Below are 16106 nucleotides of genomic sequence, written 5' to 3'. Positions count from 1 at the left end.
TCTGGTGAAGACTATTAGCTGGAAGCTGATGTGTGATACAGAAGACTGATTCTCTTTAAAGAAGATTTAAAGCTATCCGTTAGAGATACCAGTTTGAAATGGAGAGCTTTTACAAAGAGATAGAAAAGCTTTAGGCTACTGGCAATCACTCACCACTCAGCCCAGCAATCACAAAAAAGAGGCCCAATTTCAGAAGGGGGAAAAAAAAGATTTTAATGCTCGGTGGACATATTGAGAGAAACAGCGAAAAGACAAGAGGGGACATGAGTAAGGAAGAAGTGAATAGTGAGAACAACAAAGGGTCAGATATAGTGATTATGTGAGCGAAGTGGTGAGATCACGATTCACCTGAGGTAGATGATATGCTCTGGCATATCATCTACCTCAGGTGAATCGTGCTCTGCCTCTATGTATTCTCTGCACGTGCTGTGCTAACTGATGGACTAAAGACCCACTTATAGACTTTTTGGGGGTCAAATCCCCCCTTTGACCTCCCAGGCACAACCCCTGTCACCATGGTGACAGATTGGGTATGCCCACACCATACCTCCTAAACACCTCCCGCTCCCATGGAAACCAACAGTGCAACCACTTCCTGCTTTATCTTGGCCTGGAAACTAATCTGTCACCAAAGGGTCATTAGTCACCTACGGACAAAGGCAAGGGGCTGACAGGGGTCATGAAAGGGTCACTGGCAGGCATGACGTACTACAGCTACCACAGGAGTCTCAGAACCACCGTCCACCTCCTAAAGACACCTCCCACAATGCTTTCTGCCTTTGGTGTGTTATCTCTTGTTTCAGCGTTCCAGAGCTCCTGGATAACAGCAACCCTCCATTGCCTGGAAAGATGAACTGAAGAAGGTGAGAATGAATCTGACAGGCAGCGAAGACACATAGAGCCGTGCTGCATTTTAAATACATGAAAGCAGAGAAAAGAGGATGGGGTGGTGGTGGTGGTGGGGGAGGGGGCGGGGTGGGGTAGTGAGAGAACTGCATTGATCCACTCAGCCTCTGTCACACTCCACTTGCCACAGAGAAATTCATCAGGGAAGCAGAGATACTGAAAAACAACATGAGAAGAAGGAGGAGGAACAGCGAAACTGCCAGATAGAAAGGCAGGGAAAGAGGAGAGACAGAATGAAAGAAAAGTGAAAGAAAGAACTGAATGAATGCATAATGGCATTAAACAACTACCCCCATACATACACCAACTGTGTTCGTTGCCACGGAACTTGACCAGCCATCTTCTGACAGATGGCAAAGGGAATGACACCAACACCCACACCCCCAACAACACACACACACACACACACACACACAGACAGACACAATGGCACATTTTTAAATGCCGCTTAATCATCTTCATCTGCCAAACAGCGACCAGAAGCCAATCTCAGACACCACAGTGGGTCGATAATGTCCCTTAAATAGGAGAATGAATAGCTTCAGCTAGCAGGTGCCACAGACACACGGACACATCTGTTGTGTCATTTGTTTGTATTTTAAATGACTGTGTGCCCATAGCATAATGACTGCATACATAACTACTGTAATGAATAACCTATGTGTGCCCATACATTATGCAAATGTGGATGTAAGTTGAATGATAGAGTTTGATGCAAGGCTGTGGGTGGAGTCTGATTATGCACAGGGTGCAGCTGGGTCAGCCCGTTTCGTAACGACGTAAACCGTTGCACAGGATGGAGTGGTGGCCTGTTCTGTCCCCATGGGGCTGGCCAGCCTGCAGAGAGGAATGATTTGCTATTGACTGATGATATGGTTGTGTTCAAGACCGTCTTTGTGCTTAAACCTTGCTTGAATTATTTTTTTTTTTCTGAGCACAGAGCCTTGATTATGATGTCCAAACATGCTGGCAGGAGAAGCACACGGGCCTCATGGCAGCTTGAGGAAATTGTGGTTTTTACTAATTGCTTATTTTTAAAAATAGGCGTTGACACACACAGAAACCACAAACGTTTTCTTTCTTTCTTTAGACTTCCTGTTTTCATCTCGGATTGTTGGAGTTGCCCCATAAAGCTATGAAGAATGAGTTCCATTACTAATGCTGACAAACAAACTCCCTCACAAACTCTCTCAGTTCAGTTGTTTTGACATTAAATTGACATAAGCAGCCAGACATACTCTTCAAGAAGTCAAGGAGACACTTTTCACAGTTCTTTTATGCGCTACTCAAGAGGTTGGACGTCTTCAGAGATCTTTATATGCCGAAAATATGCTTCAAATGTGTCCAACAGAGTTTTGCCAAGGCAGAAACATTGAAATGAGATAAAAAAGACTGGAAGTTTTGTGGAAAGTGGAAAGTTTGAAGGTCAAAAGCGTATCTGAGAACATCGCTTGAGATCACACCATCAAAAACATCTCATCTTTAGTTTCACAATGAGATAAAGAACTTTAATCAGCAGATACGTCATACGAAACAAAATCAATTTATAAGCTCTGCTAGGAACATGCCTGTACAAGCATTCACGTTCTAACAGCACTTGCGTGAGAGTGTTTGCTAATTTATTTGCCTCAAACAAATAAATATATGATAATGAGAAATATGGGCAATACTGGATGCGTGCCATCTATTAGTCACGAAGTCCCTGAGTGCCTTTTGGCAGAAATGTTCTATCTCGTATGACTGTTCCCTGGCCTTAGGAGGTCTTATTAGAAAGGCATGTGTTTTTGAAGGGGGTCGATATTTTTCTTGACGTGTTCCAACTCATCTGGTGTCTGTCGAAACCCTCTCCTATTGCACACCTGTGGTGTTCTGTGGGACTAATTATTGCCTGTTTACCTTGCCTCTGGGGTCCTTACTTGAAGAACAGTCATACACCAAACCACTTAAACCAAAAACCCGCATGTCTGTAATTTAGTTCAGTGGGCTTCCCATCATTCTTGCCCCTCACAGAGGCTCTTTGGAACTCTTAAGGATTTAAGGACAGAAGATTGTCTCACGTTGCTGGAACATTTTTCTTTCCAAAAAGCAATGAGAGAACCTTGGCAGTAGGTTCAATCAGGACAACTATGGGAACTTTATTTAGTTTTTACTATCAAAGTACAACTTGGGAACTATTCCATATTTTTCAGGGCAATCTCTCTGCAAACCTGGGGCTGTATTCACAAAGAATTTTAAGTCTAAAAGTAGCTCCTAAATGGCGAATTTAGGAGCAACTCCTAAAAATAATGGGCGTGTCACTCCTAACTTTAGGACTCCTAATTTTTGTCACTAAAAGTAATTCACGAAGCATTTTAGACCTAAAAGTAGCACCTAAGTCTGGGCAGCTTAAAAGAACTCGAGAGGACTCCTAACTCACTAAGACCTATTCACAAACAGCTTTTTGTGGCATTTCACGTTGCGATGTTTTGAAATGCGTAGCCTATGCGGCAACAGGAGCTTCCAATCGCGAGGGAACAATTTTGCAATCATAAAAGGGATGCAATAACGCCACCAACAACAACCAAAACTATTCATTGTTAACATGTAAATTAAATGAAACGTTTCATTGTGAATCAAATTAAAATGTTCTCCTCTTTGCAAACGTAGGCATATGGTGACAGATTAATTTAATAATGTTGCAAAGATACTGCATCAATCCATGGGTCTATGTTTCATTAGGCTACTAGGCTATTTGTTTTGCCTTACTCTTTATTCATTTAGGCTAGGCCTTTTTATTCAGTTATTCATCATCTTCCGTCCTTCCTGACTACTTGTGTGAAATACGCATTCTCAGACCTGTCACCTGTCACTCATCATCGTGAAGGGAGGTGTTTGGAATCATTCAGCGTTACAATCATCAACCAATCAAGGTGGTCACTTCAGTCAAGCTTCGTGCATGAGTGATGACGTCATCCATAGCAACGAAGACTCACTCTTAGTTTAGGAGTTGTCATTTTTCCTTACTAAGAGTAGGTCTGAAAGGCTTTGTGTATAACTTTTAAGAGAAAAAGCTAAAATATTTTTTTAAGAGTGGTAAGAAAACGGCCCCTGGTAACAAAGGGGCCATTCATCTTAAGGGTTATTTTACATCTGCCCCCAAGGGTTATCTTCCCGATTTCATAAACATGACAGTAAAAAAAGCAAGAGAAGCAGAGAGAATGCATTTAATTAAATCTAATGAATCTGGTCGACGCAATCCCTCAGACCCTGAGTGGCAATTTATCCTCCACTTCAGGTGGGAGGCCTAGAAGAAGAACATTAAAGAATGCCTTCATTAAAACCCTGCTGTGCACTGCGGTTTTCACGATGGAATACTTGAGCAGAACTGTTTTGTTTAGTTGTTTTTATAGTGTTTGGGCCCTTCCTCTATAAAACCTGTACTCTCATATGTGCAAGCAGGCCTGATGGCAGTTACATTGGCCTAGGCGTTCTGTGCACACAGCCAAGGTGACCCTTATAACCGTTTAGCTCCACCTCCCTTTGGGTCTACAGACTCTGCACACCCCGCTTTCTGTATTGACCTTTACAAAAGAACCACTGATCTAAGATAACGTCTCTAATGAGTTAAAGTTCTCTGAGAGTTTGCCAGTTTTACATGTCTTTTCTTACCCTGAAACCCAAGGAACACCAGAAAGGTTAATACGCTATTTGAAGTTAATGCAGGCAATTCCCTCCTGCTTGGCTCATGTGGTGTTCCTGTTGTGATCAAAACTGGCAGGAAGGGGACCATTTTCCTGAGGCTGCCATTACAAAATTAGGAACGGTTGCACTTACAGTGTAGTCCTTAAAGCCATCTCAGTTTTCTTTTCTTTTTTTTTTAATATCTCTTGAGAGGATCGTTGGCTTTGATGAATGGGTTTCCTCAATTATCCAAAGCTAATGTTAATTTAATGTGTTATTTTTCTTACAGACGAATGGGTAATTCATCCCACGGCTTCACAGAGAAGAAAGCATTACCCATCTTTTTGAATGAGAAAAAAAACCTCTCCATTTTTAATCTTGCTAATGCCATTTCTTGTCGTGTCCCTCAACAACGCGGCTGCCAATTCTATAAATCCATTTGATGGCGGAGGGATGGAGGATGACTGCCTCAGACTCGCATTGTGAGAAACGTTTTGGACAGAATTATAGCTGTTGCATATAGCCGTGTGCTTCTGAATGGGGCCCTGCAAATTTTGACTAAAGCATTGCTATTAGCCGAGACAGCACAAGTGGCGTCAGAGAAGACTTTTTCAGCACAGGGCAGCATCTTAATCGATCAGAACTTCCTGGATACTCGGCAGACTGTAAATGTCCTTATTGATCCAAATGACAAAACTTTCATACACACAAATGTGAAAGAAAATTAGCAATTGACTAACTTTTTTAGTGTCAAGAGAATCTTTGGGGTGATTAACCCAAAAATTCTGGAGCTCATCTTCAGACTCAACACATAAAAAAAAGAGAGAGAACAGAGTTGAAAAATGATACCGCACATTTTATTGCACTTTATAATTTATAAGAAAATAACAATAATGATTTAAAAAAAAATGTAATGGATCAAGTGATAAGATGATCCTTTTTTTTCTCTAATCCCACCTTTTTGAATGAAACATAAAGCCAGACTCATCTGATTTCACAAACCAGACCAGAACATAAACCAGAGCAAAAGAGGGGCGGTAGGAGGGAGGGGGTGAACAGAAATAAAGGTTGTGTAGGACAGCAATGCGCAATCACATGTCACAGTTCAGTTTTGACTGGTGTATGGCAATTAACATGAAGAGTGGCCAATGTGGATGGTCAGCTTAGCTAAAAGGCTCGCTTTCACATAGTCATAACAAGATCCGACACAGAGAAAGCAAAACACAGTCACCGCACTACAGTGGGCATATACAATAATAAATAAAAAAAAAAAGAATCCCCATCGTTATGTAACCAATGCCATTACAGCCTCCTCACGTTTTAACAAGACGGAAACGGAGCGCAAGTAAGTTTTTACTCTTCTTCCACACAACCAATTAATTCATTCATTCACTTTCTGCTTTCATCCGATGAACAAACAAACAAACAAACAAACAAAACAAACAGAGACACAGCCACAAGCAGGCACACCAGCTGTCAATCACCGTTAGCCTCTTGGAGGCACATTTGGCTTCAGTATCAATGGCACAAACGAAACGACAAGGTCAAACACAGCAACGTCTGGTTTTGGAAGTTATTCATCCTGGGACTAAAACGTCACAGCCATGAAAACAGCATCGATAAAACAAAACAAGAAGGTCTTCTTAGTAGCAGCAGACCATTTCAGCGGGTTTGGCGGCCACAGAGGATAGAGCACGGTTCCACAAACTTGACCAAGTAAATAGAGAGAGAGAAAAGGTGAGGGGTGGGGAGGCCAGGGAGTGGACCAGGGGTGGGGGTATTAACACTGTGAAACTCGGGAGTCTCTTGGCAAGTATTGCAGAACAGGATGGGTTTTGTGGCATGGATTCTTTTGTTTGTCATTTCATGAGTTGACAATGTAAAAACGATCAGACTTTCACAGTATGGGATGCCCTCAAAATAAGATGTCGAGAGACTACAGCGGCAAATGAGTGAACCTTTTTTGTTTTTTAAAAAATGTGATGAGGTGAGTTTTTTTTAAGGCTGGTGCCTCATATATACTTTTTTCATGCCCCAACCCACCCCCATAAGAAGCAATATTCATATTCTCTTTAGAAAACAATTTACATCCGTTTCAGCATGTTTTTACTTTATACAATATTTACCATGTCACGACAAAACGTCTGTTTGTTGGGGGGTTTTCCCCCCGCTCTTTCTTGTAGACTCATTTTGTACAGCAGTCATTCCACAGCCTGGCTTTGGCATTAAATGTCTCTTGAAGAAGCCTACATTCACTACAGTACCTTGTACTCACATCCCCACTTTGCTAAACCAGGCTGTTTTCTGGAGATCTATGAGTTTCTGTGCAATTACATCTCCACACCAGTAGGGGGAGATGGAGAAATTTTGGCCTTTGTATCAGTTTTAAGTCAGTGCTTCAGCTCTTGCCGACCATCCCTTTTTTTTTGATTGTGTTTCGGTCCGAAGGGAGGCGACAGCCAAGGAGAGAGGGGCGGGGGACTGGAGGTGATGTGGAAATGGACTTCTAGAACATTCTGGCATCGTCTGTTGCCTCCTGCCACCTCCTTGAGGTGATCTCGAAGCAGTCAACGAAAAGCTCCATTTCCCCATTACCTCCATGTTGTTGTTTTTCGCGGGTGGAGGAGAGGGGTTAAACTCTTGTCTCTTAAGCTTCCCTCTTCACCACGTCGTCGATATTTTCAGTCGCGGCTGGCCACGCTGACCTCGACGGCCCGCTCACTTCATGTCCACGTCGAAGTCCAGCACGAGCAGCTTGGTCTCCTCGGTGCCGTTGCGGCTGCCCACGGCGCACACGAGCTTGGTGTTGGAGGCGCGGATGCGCCACACCACGCCGCCGCTGCCGCCGCTCTCCAAGCTCACCAGGTCGCGGACGAACTCGCCCGTGCGCAGGTCCCACAGCTTGACCGTGCCGTCGTCCGAGCTGGTCACCACAAAGCTCTTGTTGAACTGGAGGCACGTGACGGCGCTCTGGTGTTTGTGAGGCCCTGGGGAAGGACACAGAAGGGGCAAGACGTTAGCATTAGCTGTTTGTGTCACGCTTTACGGTGTTTGAACATTCTAACATAAGATTCCGTTCCGCAACAAGTCAAGGTTCTAAAATTCTATGTTGAATTCAATGAACCCAGATATTCTTTAGAACATTCATTTTACAACATTCCCGTTATCGTTGTGACTGTACACCTTTAAGGGTTAAGGACAATACCAGTATCGCTGGATCAGCCTATATATGAAAAATATATAATAATGCCAGTTAGCCACTAGCATTGGTCACTGTATGTCTACCTTCCATCTGCTACACACACAGCCAATACAGGGTATTTCATAACGTGAGTATTTGTATGATCTTTTGTAATCAGGCTTTGAACCAAAAGCTGAGGAGCAGCTGTTTGTGTGTATTATCCTCCGTCAAGACAAACTTTTCATTCCAAAAGCCTCTAAAATTGGCTAACTGGCAATAAAGTTTCAGATTACTCTGAATGCCTGAATGGAGACCGTAAACAGCAACATTTGAGCAGAGTAAAAACGTAATCACAAAGAATCTGATAAACTCAAACAGCTTGATGGCAGGGTGTTTTTTGTGTTGTGTTGTGCGTTTGGTATTCTGTATGAATGGCTGCTTGTCTGCTTTTCCTGGCTCACTGTTTTGTTTTTGGAGCGTAATTGTGCAGGAGACCAACACAGAGAATCGAGCCCAGTCTCGTTCTGCTGAGTAAATCGGCCAGGAATGCAGGAGCCATTGTAGTCCCTTTCCGTCACCTTTGTGTGTGTGTGTGTGTGTGTGTCTGGAAATACCCACTGACCCCATTGCTGACCTACTGATTCCCCATTTCAACACCCATCCTACCCTGTCCACTAATTACGGTCCACTGACGACTGAGTCCACACTTGTGAATCCATATCAGCTCGGTCTCTCAGTGAGCCGGTCAGCGGTATCTCTCTGTGGCTCTGTAAGTATCTCCCTGCATCCCCTCTCGTGTTGCCATCTTTATTGCTCTGTTCTCATATTCCTCCCCCTGGTCGTTTCTATATTGGTACCATCATGAACAAAAACAAAACCGCTCACACCCTCACGGTCTCCCTTTTTTGTCTTACCTTGTAGAGTCTGTAGGCACTGTCCGGTTTTGATGTCCCAGATCTTGACGGTGGAGTCGGCGTTGCCCGAGACCAGGATGTTGTCCTTGAGCTCCATGCCGCTGGTCAGGGACTGGTGGCCGGTGAGCGTGTGCACGCAGTTGCCGGTCTCCACGTCCCACACGCGGATCGACGTGTCCAGAGAGCCGCTCACCACGTGGATGCCGTCAAACTGGAGAAAGGCCAAGATGAAACGTTTACTAAACGTTTAGCAACTAACATACTTGTGAACATGAGCACACATATATAGCACTTCCATTACAAGTGGCACATGGTTGGTGTATATGGGCAATATGTATGTCTATCCACTTAAGAATGAATTCAAATGACAGACTGCCAGGATATGAAGCTAGACCCCTATAGGGTGATACCATTTTGTTTGTGTTTGTATGTGTGCTAGCTTGTTTCACACAAAACCCATCAACACAATTAGTTAGCAGTTATGTGTTGAGAAAAGCATGGGTACATGCATACGTGTGTGTGTGTGTGTGTCACCTGCAGCGAGTAGACCCGGTTGGTGTGTCCCTGCAGCGTGTGCAGGCACGTCTCCGTCTCAGGGTCCCACACCTTGACCATGAAGTCGTAGGCGCCGCTGACCACCCGGCGTCCGTCATACTGGACGCAGCGCACGGCCGCCACGTGGCCCATGAGCACGTGCAGGCACTGGCCCGTCTCCACGTCCCACACGCGCAGCGTAGCGTCCCGCGAGCCGCTCACCACCCTAGAGGAGGAAAACACCACTTTGTTAGAGAGGAGGAGGAGGAGGAGGAGAGGACGAAAACGTTCTTAAGGAGCCGGTTCCTCAGAGGAAGTGCTGTTCTGCTAATTTATTACCGCTGTTTACTTCCAAATCTGATAAGCACAGTTAGCACAAAGAGGCTTGGGGATACACACAGGTGGTCCGTAGAAACACACACACACACACACACACACACACACACGGGACACTCACCTCTTGCCGTGCAGGTGCATGCAGCGCACCGTGGACGTGTGACCGTAGAGCGTGTGCACGCACTCGCCCGTCTCGGCGTTCCACACCTTGAGCGTGCGGTCTGTCGAGCCGCTGATGATGGTGCTGTCCTGCATCTGGGACGACCACACGCCGCCCGTGTGCCCCACCAGCGTCCGCAGACACTGTGGGTGAGAGAGAGAGAGAGAGAGAGCAGAGATAGAGTGAGAGAGAGAGGGAGAGAGAGAGGGAGGGAAAGAGAGTGAGAGAGAGGGAGGGAGAGAGAGGGAGCAGAGATAGAGTGAGAGAGAGCACGAGAGGGAGGGAGGGAGGGAGAGAGAGAGGGGGAGAGTTATTGATAGCTTTGTAACATTACCATCATTACAGTCCTTGCTTTAACAATCACTGCTTTTCCTTCCAATTGAGCATTTCATTTTCTTGCTCAGAGAGAGAGAGCGAGAGCGCGATGGGGTGTGTGTGGGGGTGATTGGGGACAGCAGGGGGGGTGATAAGGGAGGGGAAATTGGAAGAGCAGAGAAATGATTCACAACGTCTGGGATCGCGCACCGACTTATTTCCACCGCTGCGCTCCCCCCACCCACTCACCGAGATTATTTACAAACATAACAACGCCGCCAAACGAGGGCAAAATATCCCCTTTCAGAGTGCAGATATGTCTGCTGAGGTGTGCATTTCTGATACGGGGAGTCCCATGGTCTGGCTATGCGGACAGGGAATAAATCTAGTTGGTGCAACTGTACTGTTCTTCCGAGAACAGTGTTAGTTCTCGGAGGAACAAACACACACACACAAACACACACACACACAGAGATCTGACAACCTCCTGGAAGAAGCCAAAGGCGTGAAAACACAAAGACAAATATTTAAGCACTGTTGCTCACAGCTATGCTCCAAAAAAAACACCCCTCCCTCCCACTCGCCCTTCCCTCCCTCCATCTCCCTCCCTCCCACTCGCCAATCACATCTCCCTCCGTCTCCCTCACTTCCGTCCCCTTCTTCCCCTCCACACTCGCTCTTTCTGACCGCTGGTTTCCTAGGCGATGCGGGTTAAATATTGAGGCGGTTGCCGGGGAGGCCTGGCAGCCTGACAATCACACCTGACATTCCACACATGCTCCCTCAACACCGACTGCTTAAACACCCGCATCCACCATCACCCCAGGCCATCGGGATATCCCAAACAGAAGCACCTCAGCCTGGACACACATGGGACAAGTGACTGACCACCACCTTGTCCCTCCCGTATAGACTGCGGCTGATTAAACAGCCAATCTCCTTAACAGGCTCCCCCGGTCCAGCATCAGAGAAGCTGGCCTGGACAGCGAGGCAGTGGACGGTGGATGCGCTTGTTAAAAACGCGCATCATGCCACGCCAGGCATCGGTGGGTTCTGCAATGCAGCTCTTTCTGCCTGTGTGTGTGCTGCTGCCACGCCTGTGATTGTTCCCACCCTGCCATGCTCTCACTCGCTCAACCCACCGGCACATACTGTACGCTCTCTCTCACACACACACACACACACACACTCAAAGGGCAGGGCAGGTCCAGACAGGAGAGCAGCAGGTGGAGCAGTCTCTGTTTGCAGAAGGAATGTACACCGAAACTGTGCTGACAGAGAAAAAAAACCCTCTCCACATTAAACAGCAGCTCCAGGCTCTCTCTGTGTATGTGGGTCTATGGACACACACACAACTTATTGCCGAAGTTGGTGACTAATTGTACTCCTGTTTGCCATTGGTTTTGGCTACAAACAGATGAAATAATATACTCTAGTGTGCAATGAAAGGAGTCCTGTACAGTCACCATGTATATTCTGGTGTCCTGTGTCATGTTTAGCCATAAGCCTTTTCTTTCTCACATATGGAAAGGAGCTCTCCATACATCCACAGTCCCTTGGTCTACATAATCAGCCTTCCTCTTTCAAGCCACTTTGGCTAGCAGGCCCAATGAAACCACTAGGTTGTTAAAATCAATCAATAAATACCAATACCAACTGACATGAAACATTTTATTGTGATACATTTTTCAGCCATATTGCCCAGCCCTACTAGCCAGCCCTGATCATGTTCATCCTCACGTTACGTCTCCACCCAAACCATCATGTTATGGAACAGCAGAAACCCAACCTGTCCATGCTTTATGCAGGCAGGTGTGTGCCTTCACTGATCCAACAGAGACCAGCTCGAACACCGGCAAGGGTCTGAGCACACGATCAGTGACCACACGAGTCTCCGCAGCACATAGCCGTTAAAGACTGTGGCTCGCCGAGCACCACCCATCCACTCAGTGTGTGCAGCAGAGCCAGAGGCTCCTGTGTGTGTGTGTGTGTGAGGTGGGGGGAGATTATCATAGGCAGGCTATCAGCAGCCATCAGCCACTGCACACATACTGCAGCAGATATGCAGATTATCGTGGAGTGGGTACACAATAAAGAGGGAGGGAGAGAGAGATAGGAGTGGAAAAGGCAGAAGATAGGAGTGAGAGAAAACAAATGAAAGAGAAGCACAGAGAGAGAGAGAGAGAGAGAGAGAGAGAGAGAGAGAGAGATCTCTAAATATGGGAGTACCATGTGTGGCTGTAATCCTGAGATCCAAGCAGCTAAGAAGCTGATTCAAGAGGCATTACTGGGTGTATGCTAAAGTGAGCAGATTTCTTCACAATCAGCGGCAGAGGAATCCAAGCATGAATTTATCCATCCTAATGAGAAAATCCCCAAGAACTTGTTGACAGAATCCCAGTCCCACTGCTCTCTCTCATCCATCTCTTAGGGATTGGCTTTGTCACAAACAGATGGACAGATCAGAAATTCACTTTTTCACCCTCCAGTTAAGGGACAAGGCCAAATCCTGAGAGAGTGAAAATGCCTTGGGAGAGAAGAGAGAAATCACAAAAGAGTGTGAGCGAGCAAGCAAGAGAGCGCGAATGAGAGAGAGAGCGGGAGAGAGAGAGAAAGAGAGGGAGGGAGAGAGAGCAAGAGGGGGCAGGAAGATTAAGGGCATATCTTTCACAATTAATCCCTAAACCCACACTAAATCGATTAGGGATTCGAGTGACCAATCCCTGACTACACAGCCTTCTGCCATCAATTACACTTTACACAACTGTGTGCATTCCAGCAACAATTTGAATCAGACTTCAGCCCCGTTCCAACACAACACTGTCACAGAACTCCATTCACAGAGTAACGTGAGGACACGGACATGTGCCTGAGAGCACATAAAAGTTCCGGAACAAAAGGCAGCAGGAATTCCAACCACGCGGCCCATGACAATTCATCATGTCAGGTCCTCCCCCCAGCCCTCCCCAAGAGAGGAAGTGAATGGCAGTTAACAGCAACAGGCCATTTATGTTAAAACGCTTTTACTTCACCACTAAAGCACTGTTAACATAATAAGTATGTATATATGTGGGTGACCGCAGCATTACACTGTAACCTACACAAATAGTGCTATACTATTACACGAGGAGTATCCATTTCCTGCCACTAATGCAGCTAGATAAAAAGACCATGTATTAGATAACACATTAGTGTCAGCCCAACTCCAGCACCGTGGTAATCTTAATGCCCAGTGTCCAAGAACGAGTAATGGCTGACCACATTGCAGCCCAAGGTCAGATGGCTAGCGGAACAGTAATCTTGTAGTAGGTCACCATCTCCACCAACCTTGGAAAAAAAACAAAAAAACAATGGGCTCTCCCCATTTATTAACTCGTAATAGGGAGAGCTTCCCGTGTGGTCTGTTCCATTAGCCAAACGGAGACGGGGGACGGGGGGTTGGGGGGGGCCTAAATGTGTTTAGGAGGGTCATTTACTCTGTATGTGGAGTGACCCTTGCTCTCATAAATAAGGTCTTATTGTGTGCAGTTATTCCAGTTTGCCATTTTGGCTGAAGTGTTGCTCTGTTCAGGGTGAGGGCGAGATGCCTGTGGTCTCTCTGTGCCTCAAAGGGACCCGTCATTCAAGGACAATCGGTGCGGATTTATGATGGCCAATCAACCACTCACCCCCACCACCACCACCAACGGCCCTCCGGCCGACTAGGCTTTTTTTAGTCTGGACCTTTCGCCATTGGCTGATTTTTATCATCCCTCCCTCGGTAGGACACTTTAATTGGCCAATTTTACAGTCAGTCGGGAGACAGGGGTGTAATTACATTTGAGTGTGTCCGTGTTGTCCTTCGGCTCCGAAAAGAAATGGACGGACTCTCTTTCTGAGTGTGTGTGTGTGTCTGTGTGGTCTGGCATGCTCTATAAAATCTGGAGGGTTTCATTAGTGATGGTGAGTGGCTGGCAGGTTGAGCAGAGAGGGCACCCAATCTCGGCGGTGAAATATGGCCGTCGTCTCCCTCTCTCGGCCCCCCCTCCAGTCCCCCGCCCCCTCTCCATTTCACCCGTCCTCACTTCTGTGCCGTAGCCTCTATTTCTTTCCGCCAGGTTTAATCACCATATCTTCCACTCGCCTGTTTTTACAGCTCCTCCAATCTCCCGGCGACTACTCTCCTCTCCATCTCTCTTTTTATCAACCTCTCTCTTTCTCTCTCCCTCTCTCTTTCTCCATCTCCCTCTCTCACTTGGCAAGATTGGAAAAGACCTTTTAAAAGGACATAAAGGCACGACTGACTGTTCCTTTAGAAAAGAAAGGATCAGAACACCAGTGAATGCTACAATATCCACACACATGAAACCGCACTAAGGCAAATGATTTTATCATGGTATGACCCCCCACACCTTTTCTGATACAGGATAGACGTGCAGCAATATGGAGACAGAAGTCGAAAGCAGGTCAGTGACACCGAGAAAGAGAAAGAGTGAGTGTGAGAGTGTGAGAGAGAGAGAGAAAGAGAAGAGAAGAGAAGAGGAGAGAGAGACTGTGTGTGTGTGAGAATGAGTGTGTGTGTGAAGCCTTACCTTCCCAGTGATGGCCGACCACACTTTGAGGGTGTTGTCGTCTGAGCCGCTGACTATCCGGTTTCCACAGAACTGCAGGCAGGTGATCACATGATCGTCGTGACCTTTCAACACCTGGGGCAGAGTGAAGTGAAAGTTCAGCAGTGGTCAAACGTCAACAGGGGTCAACTGCTGAGCCAGGTACTTTATGGCACCTTATGACGGCTTACAGGCAGGTCACAAAACCCATCTTAGGACTGGCTTAAAAATGACCTAATATGGAGTGAGGTCAAGAGAATACATTTTGACCTGATAAGCTGCCTGAACACAACAAAGAATGAATGTCTATGTGTGTGTGTGTGTGTGTGTGTGTGTGTGTGCGCTCTTTTTTAAGGGTGTGTACATGCATGCATGCCTAGGCATGACAGAATGAAATGAGTCATGATTGCGAGTGAGTAAATGATTTTGTGTGTGTGTGTGTGTGTGTGTGTGTGTGTGTGAGAACAAGGGTCACATCCGTATGAGCATGCATGTTTGTTGGGATTGGCAGGTGCACAGGTGTATGGGCTGGCACCTTTGGCGAGCGCAGGTCTCCTCTCCTCCAGTTGGTGTCTATCCTGTGCTGGCGGATGTAGGCGCTCTTCCAGGGGCTGTGGATGAAGCAGGGCTTCATCAGGCCTCTCCGCTTCACATGCAGGGGAACAAGTGACCAGGAACAAGACCTCTGGGAGGAGGGGGGAACAAGACAGAGAGACACAGAGGAAGAGGGAGAGAGGAGGAGAGAGATCAGGGAGACACAGAGGAAGGGGGAGAGAGAGGGGGAGAGGAGAGAGAGAGAGAGAGAGAGAGAGAGAGAGAGAGAGAGAGAGAGAGAGAGAGAGAGAGAGAGAGAAAAGGAAAGGGGGAGTAAGAGAAAGGGATAAATATTAATGACCAGTGTTATCTGCATCGCATTGGATCTGAAAAGACGTTCCGGAGAGAACGTGTGGGGGCGTGTGCATATGTGGGCACTCAGGATGTTTACGCTCCTGCTTGTGAGCGAGGTTAGGAGAGCGAGTTTTCTGTGTATGTGTGTGTGTGTGGAGGCTCATTGGGGTGCCTACTCGGTTGTGACAGAGTGCTTGCGTGAGCGTGAAAGCTCATTGATATGGAGGTGTTGTTGTAGAGGCTCACTGGAGTGGCTGGCATACAGCCCAAAGCTACTGATACTGCTGCACTGCACTGCAGAGCTACGGGCAGAGAGGGAGAGGGGGGAGGGGGAGGGGGGATGGGCAGGAAGCGGAGGTGTACGCCTGTATGAAAGCAATATAGTCTGTGTGTGTGTGTGTGTGTGTGTGTGTGTTTGAGTGGGAACAGTACATGCGTCACTGTGGTATTCACTTGAATGGATGCAGGCAACCACAAAGAGACAGTGTGTGTCTGTCTCTGTGTGTGTGTGTCCACCTATGTGCATAAAATAAAGGTGAAGAAATTCTTACATTTCTTTTTTCATTCCTTACACACTATATTGATCCCTAAGGGGAAATTCAAGATTCTGTGTATGTATGTAT

The 16106-nt window shown here is 46.5% G+C and overlaps 1 protein-coding gene across 1 annotated transcript in view; it reads right to left on the bottom strand.

Moving 5' to 3' along the window:
* Nucleotides 1–5401: 5401 nt before the first annotated feature.
* The window catches only part of LOC125289454 (F-box/WD repeat-containing protein 7-like), an 18370-nt gene continuing 7665 nt past the window's right edge, over nt 5402–16106 (bottom strand). The window contains exons 6-11 of the mRNA XM_048236306.1: nt 15131–15257; nt 14578–14691; nt 9653–9834; nt 9196–9421; nt 8662–8872; nt 5402–7553 (exon numbers count right to left, since the gene is read on the bottom strand). Coding sequence (XP_048092263.1) covers nt 7285–7553; nt 8662–8872; nt 9196–9421; nt 9653–9834; nt 14578–14691; nt 15131–15257 — 1129 coding nt within the window. The 3' untranslated portion in view covers nt 5402–7284. The remainder of the gene's footprint in view (nt 7554–8661; nt 8873–9195; nt 9422–9652; nt 9835–14577; nt 14692–15130; nt 15258–16106) is intronic.

This window comes from Alosa alosa, chromosome 24 (assembly GCF_017589495.1).
Source record: "Alosa alosa isolate M-15738 ecotype Scorff River chromosome 24, AALO_Geno_1.1, whole genome shotgun sequence".
In the NCBI taxonomy this organism is placed as follows: domain Eukaryota; kingdom Metazoa; phylum Chordata; class Actinopteri; order Clupeiformes; family Clupeidae; genus Alosa; species Alosa alosa.
The sequence above is the reverse complement of the archived record's forward strand: the minus strand, read 5'-3'. Positions and strand labels throughout refer to the sequence as shown.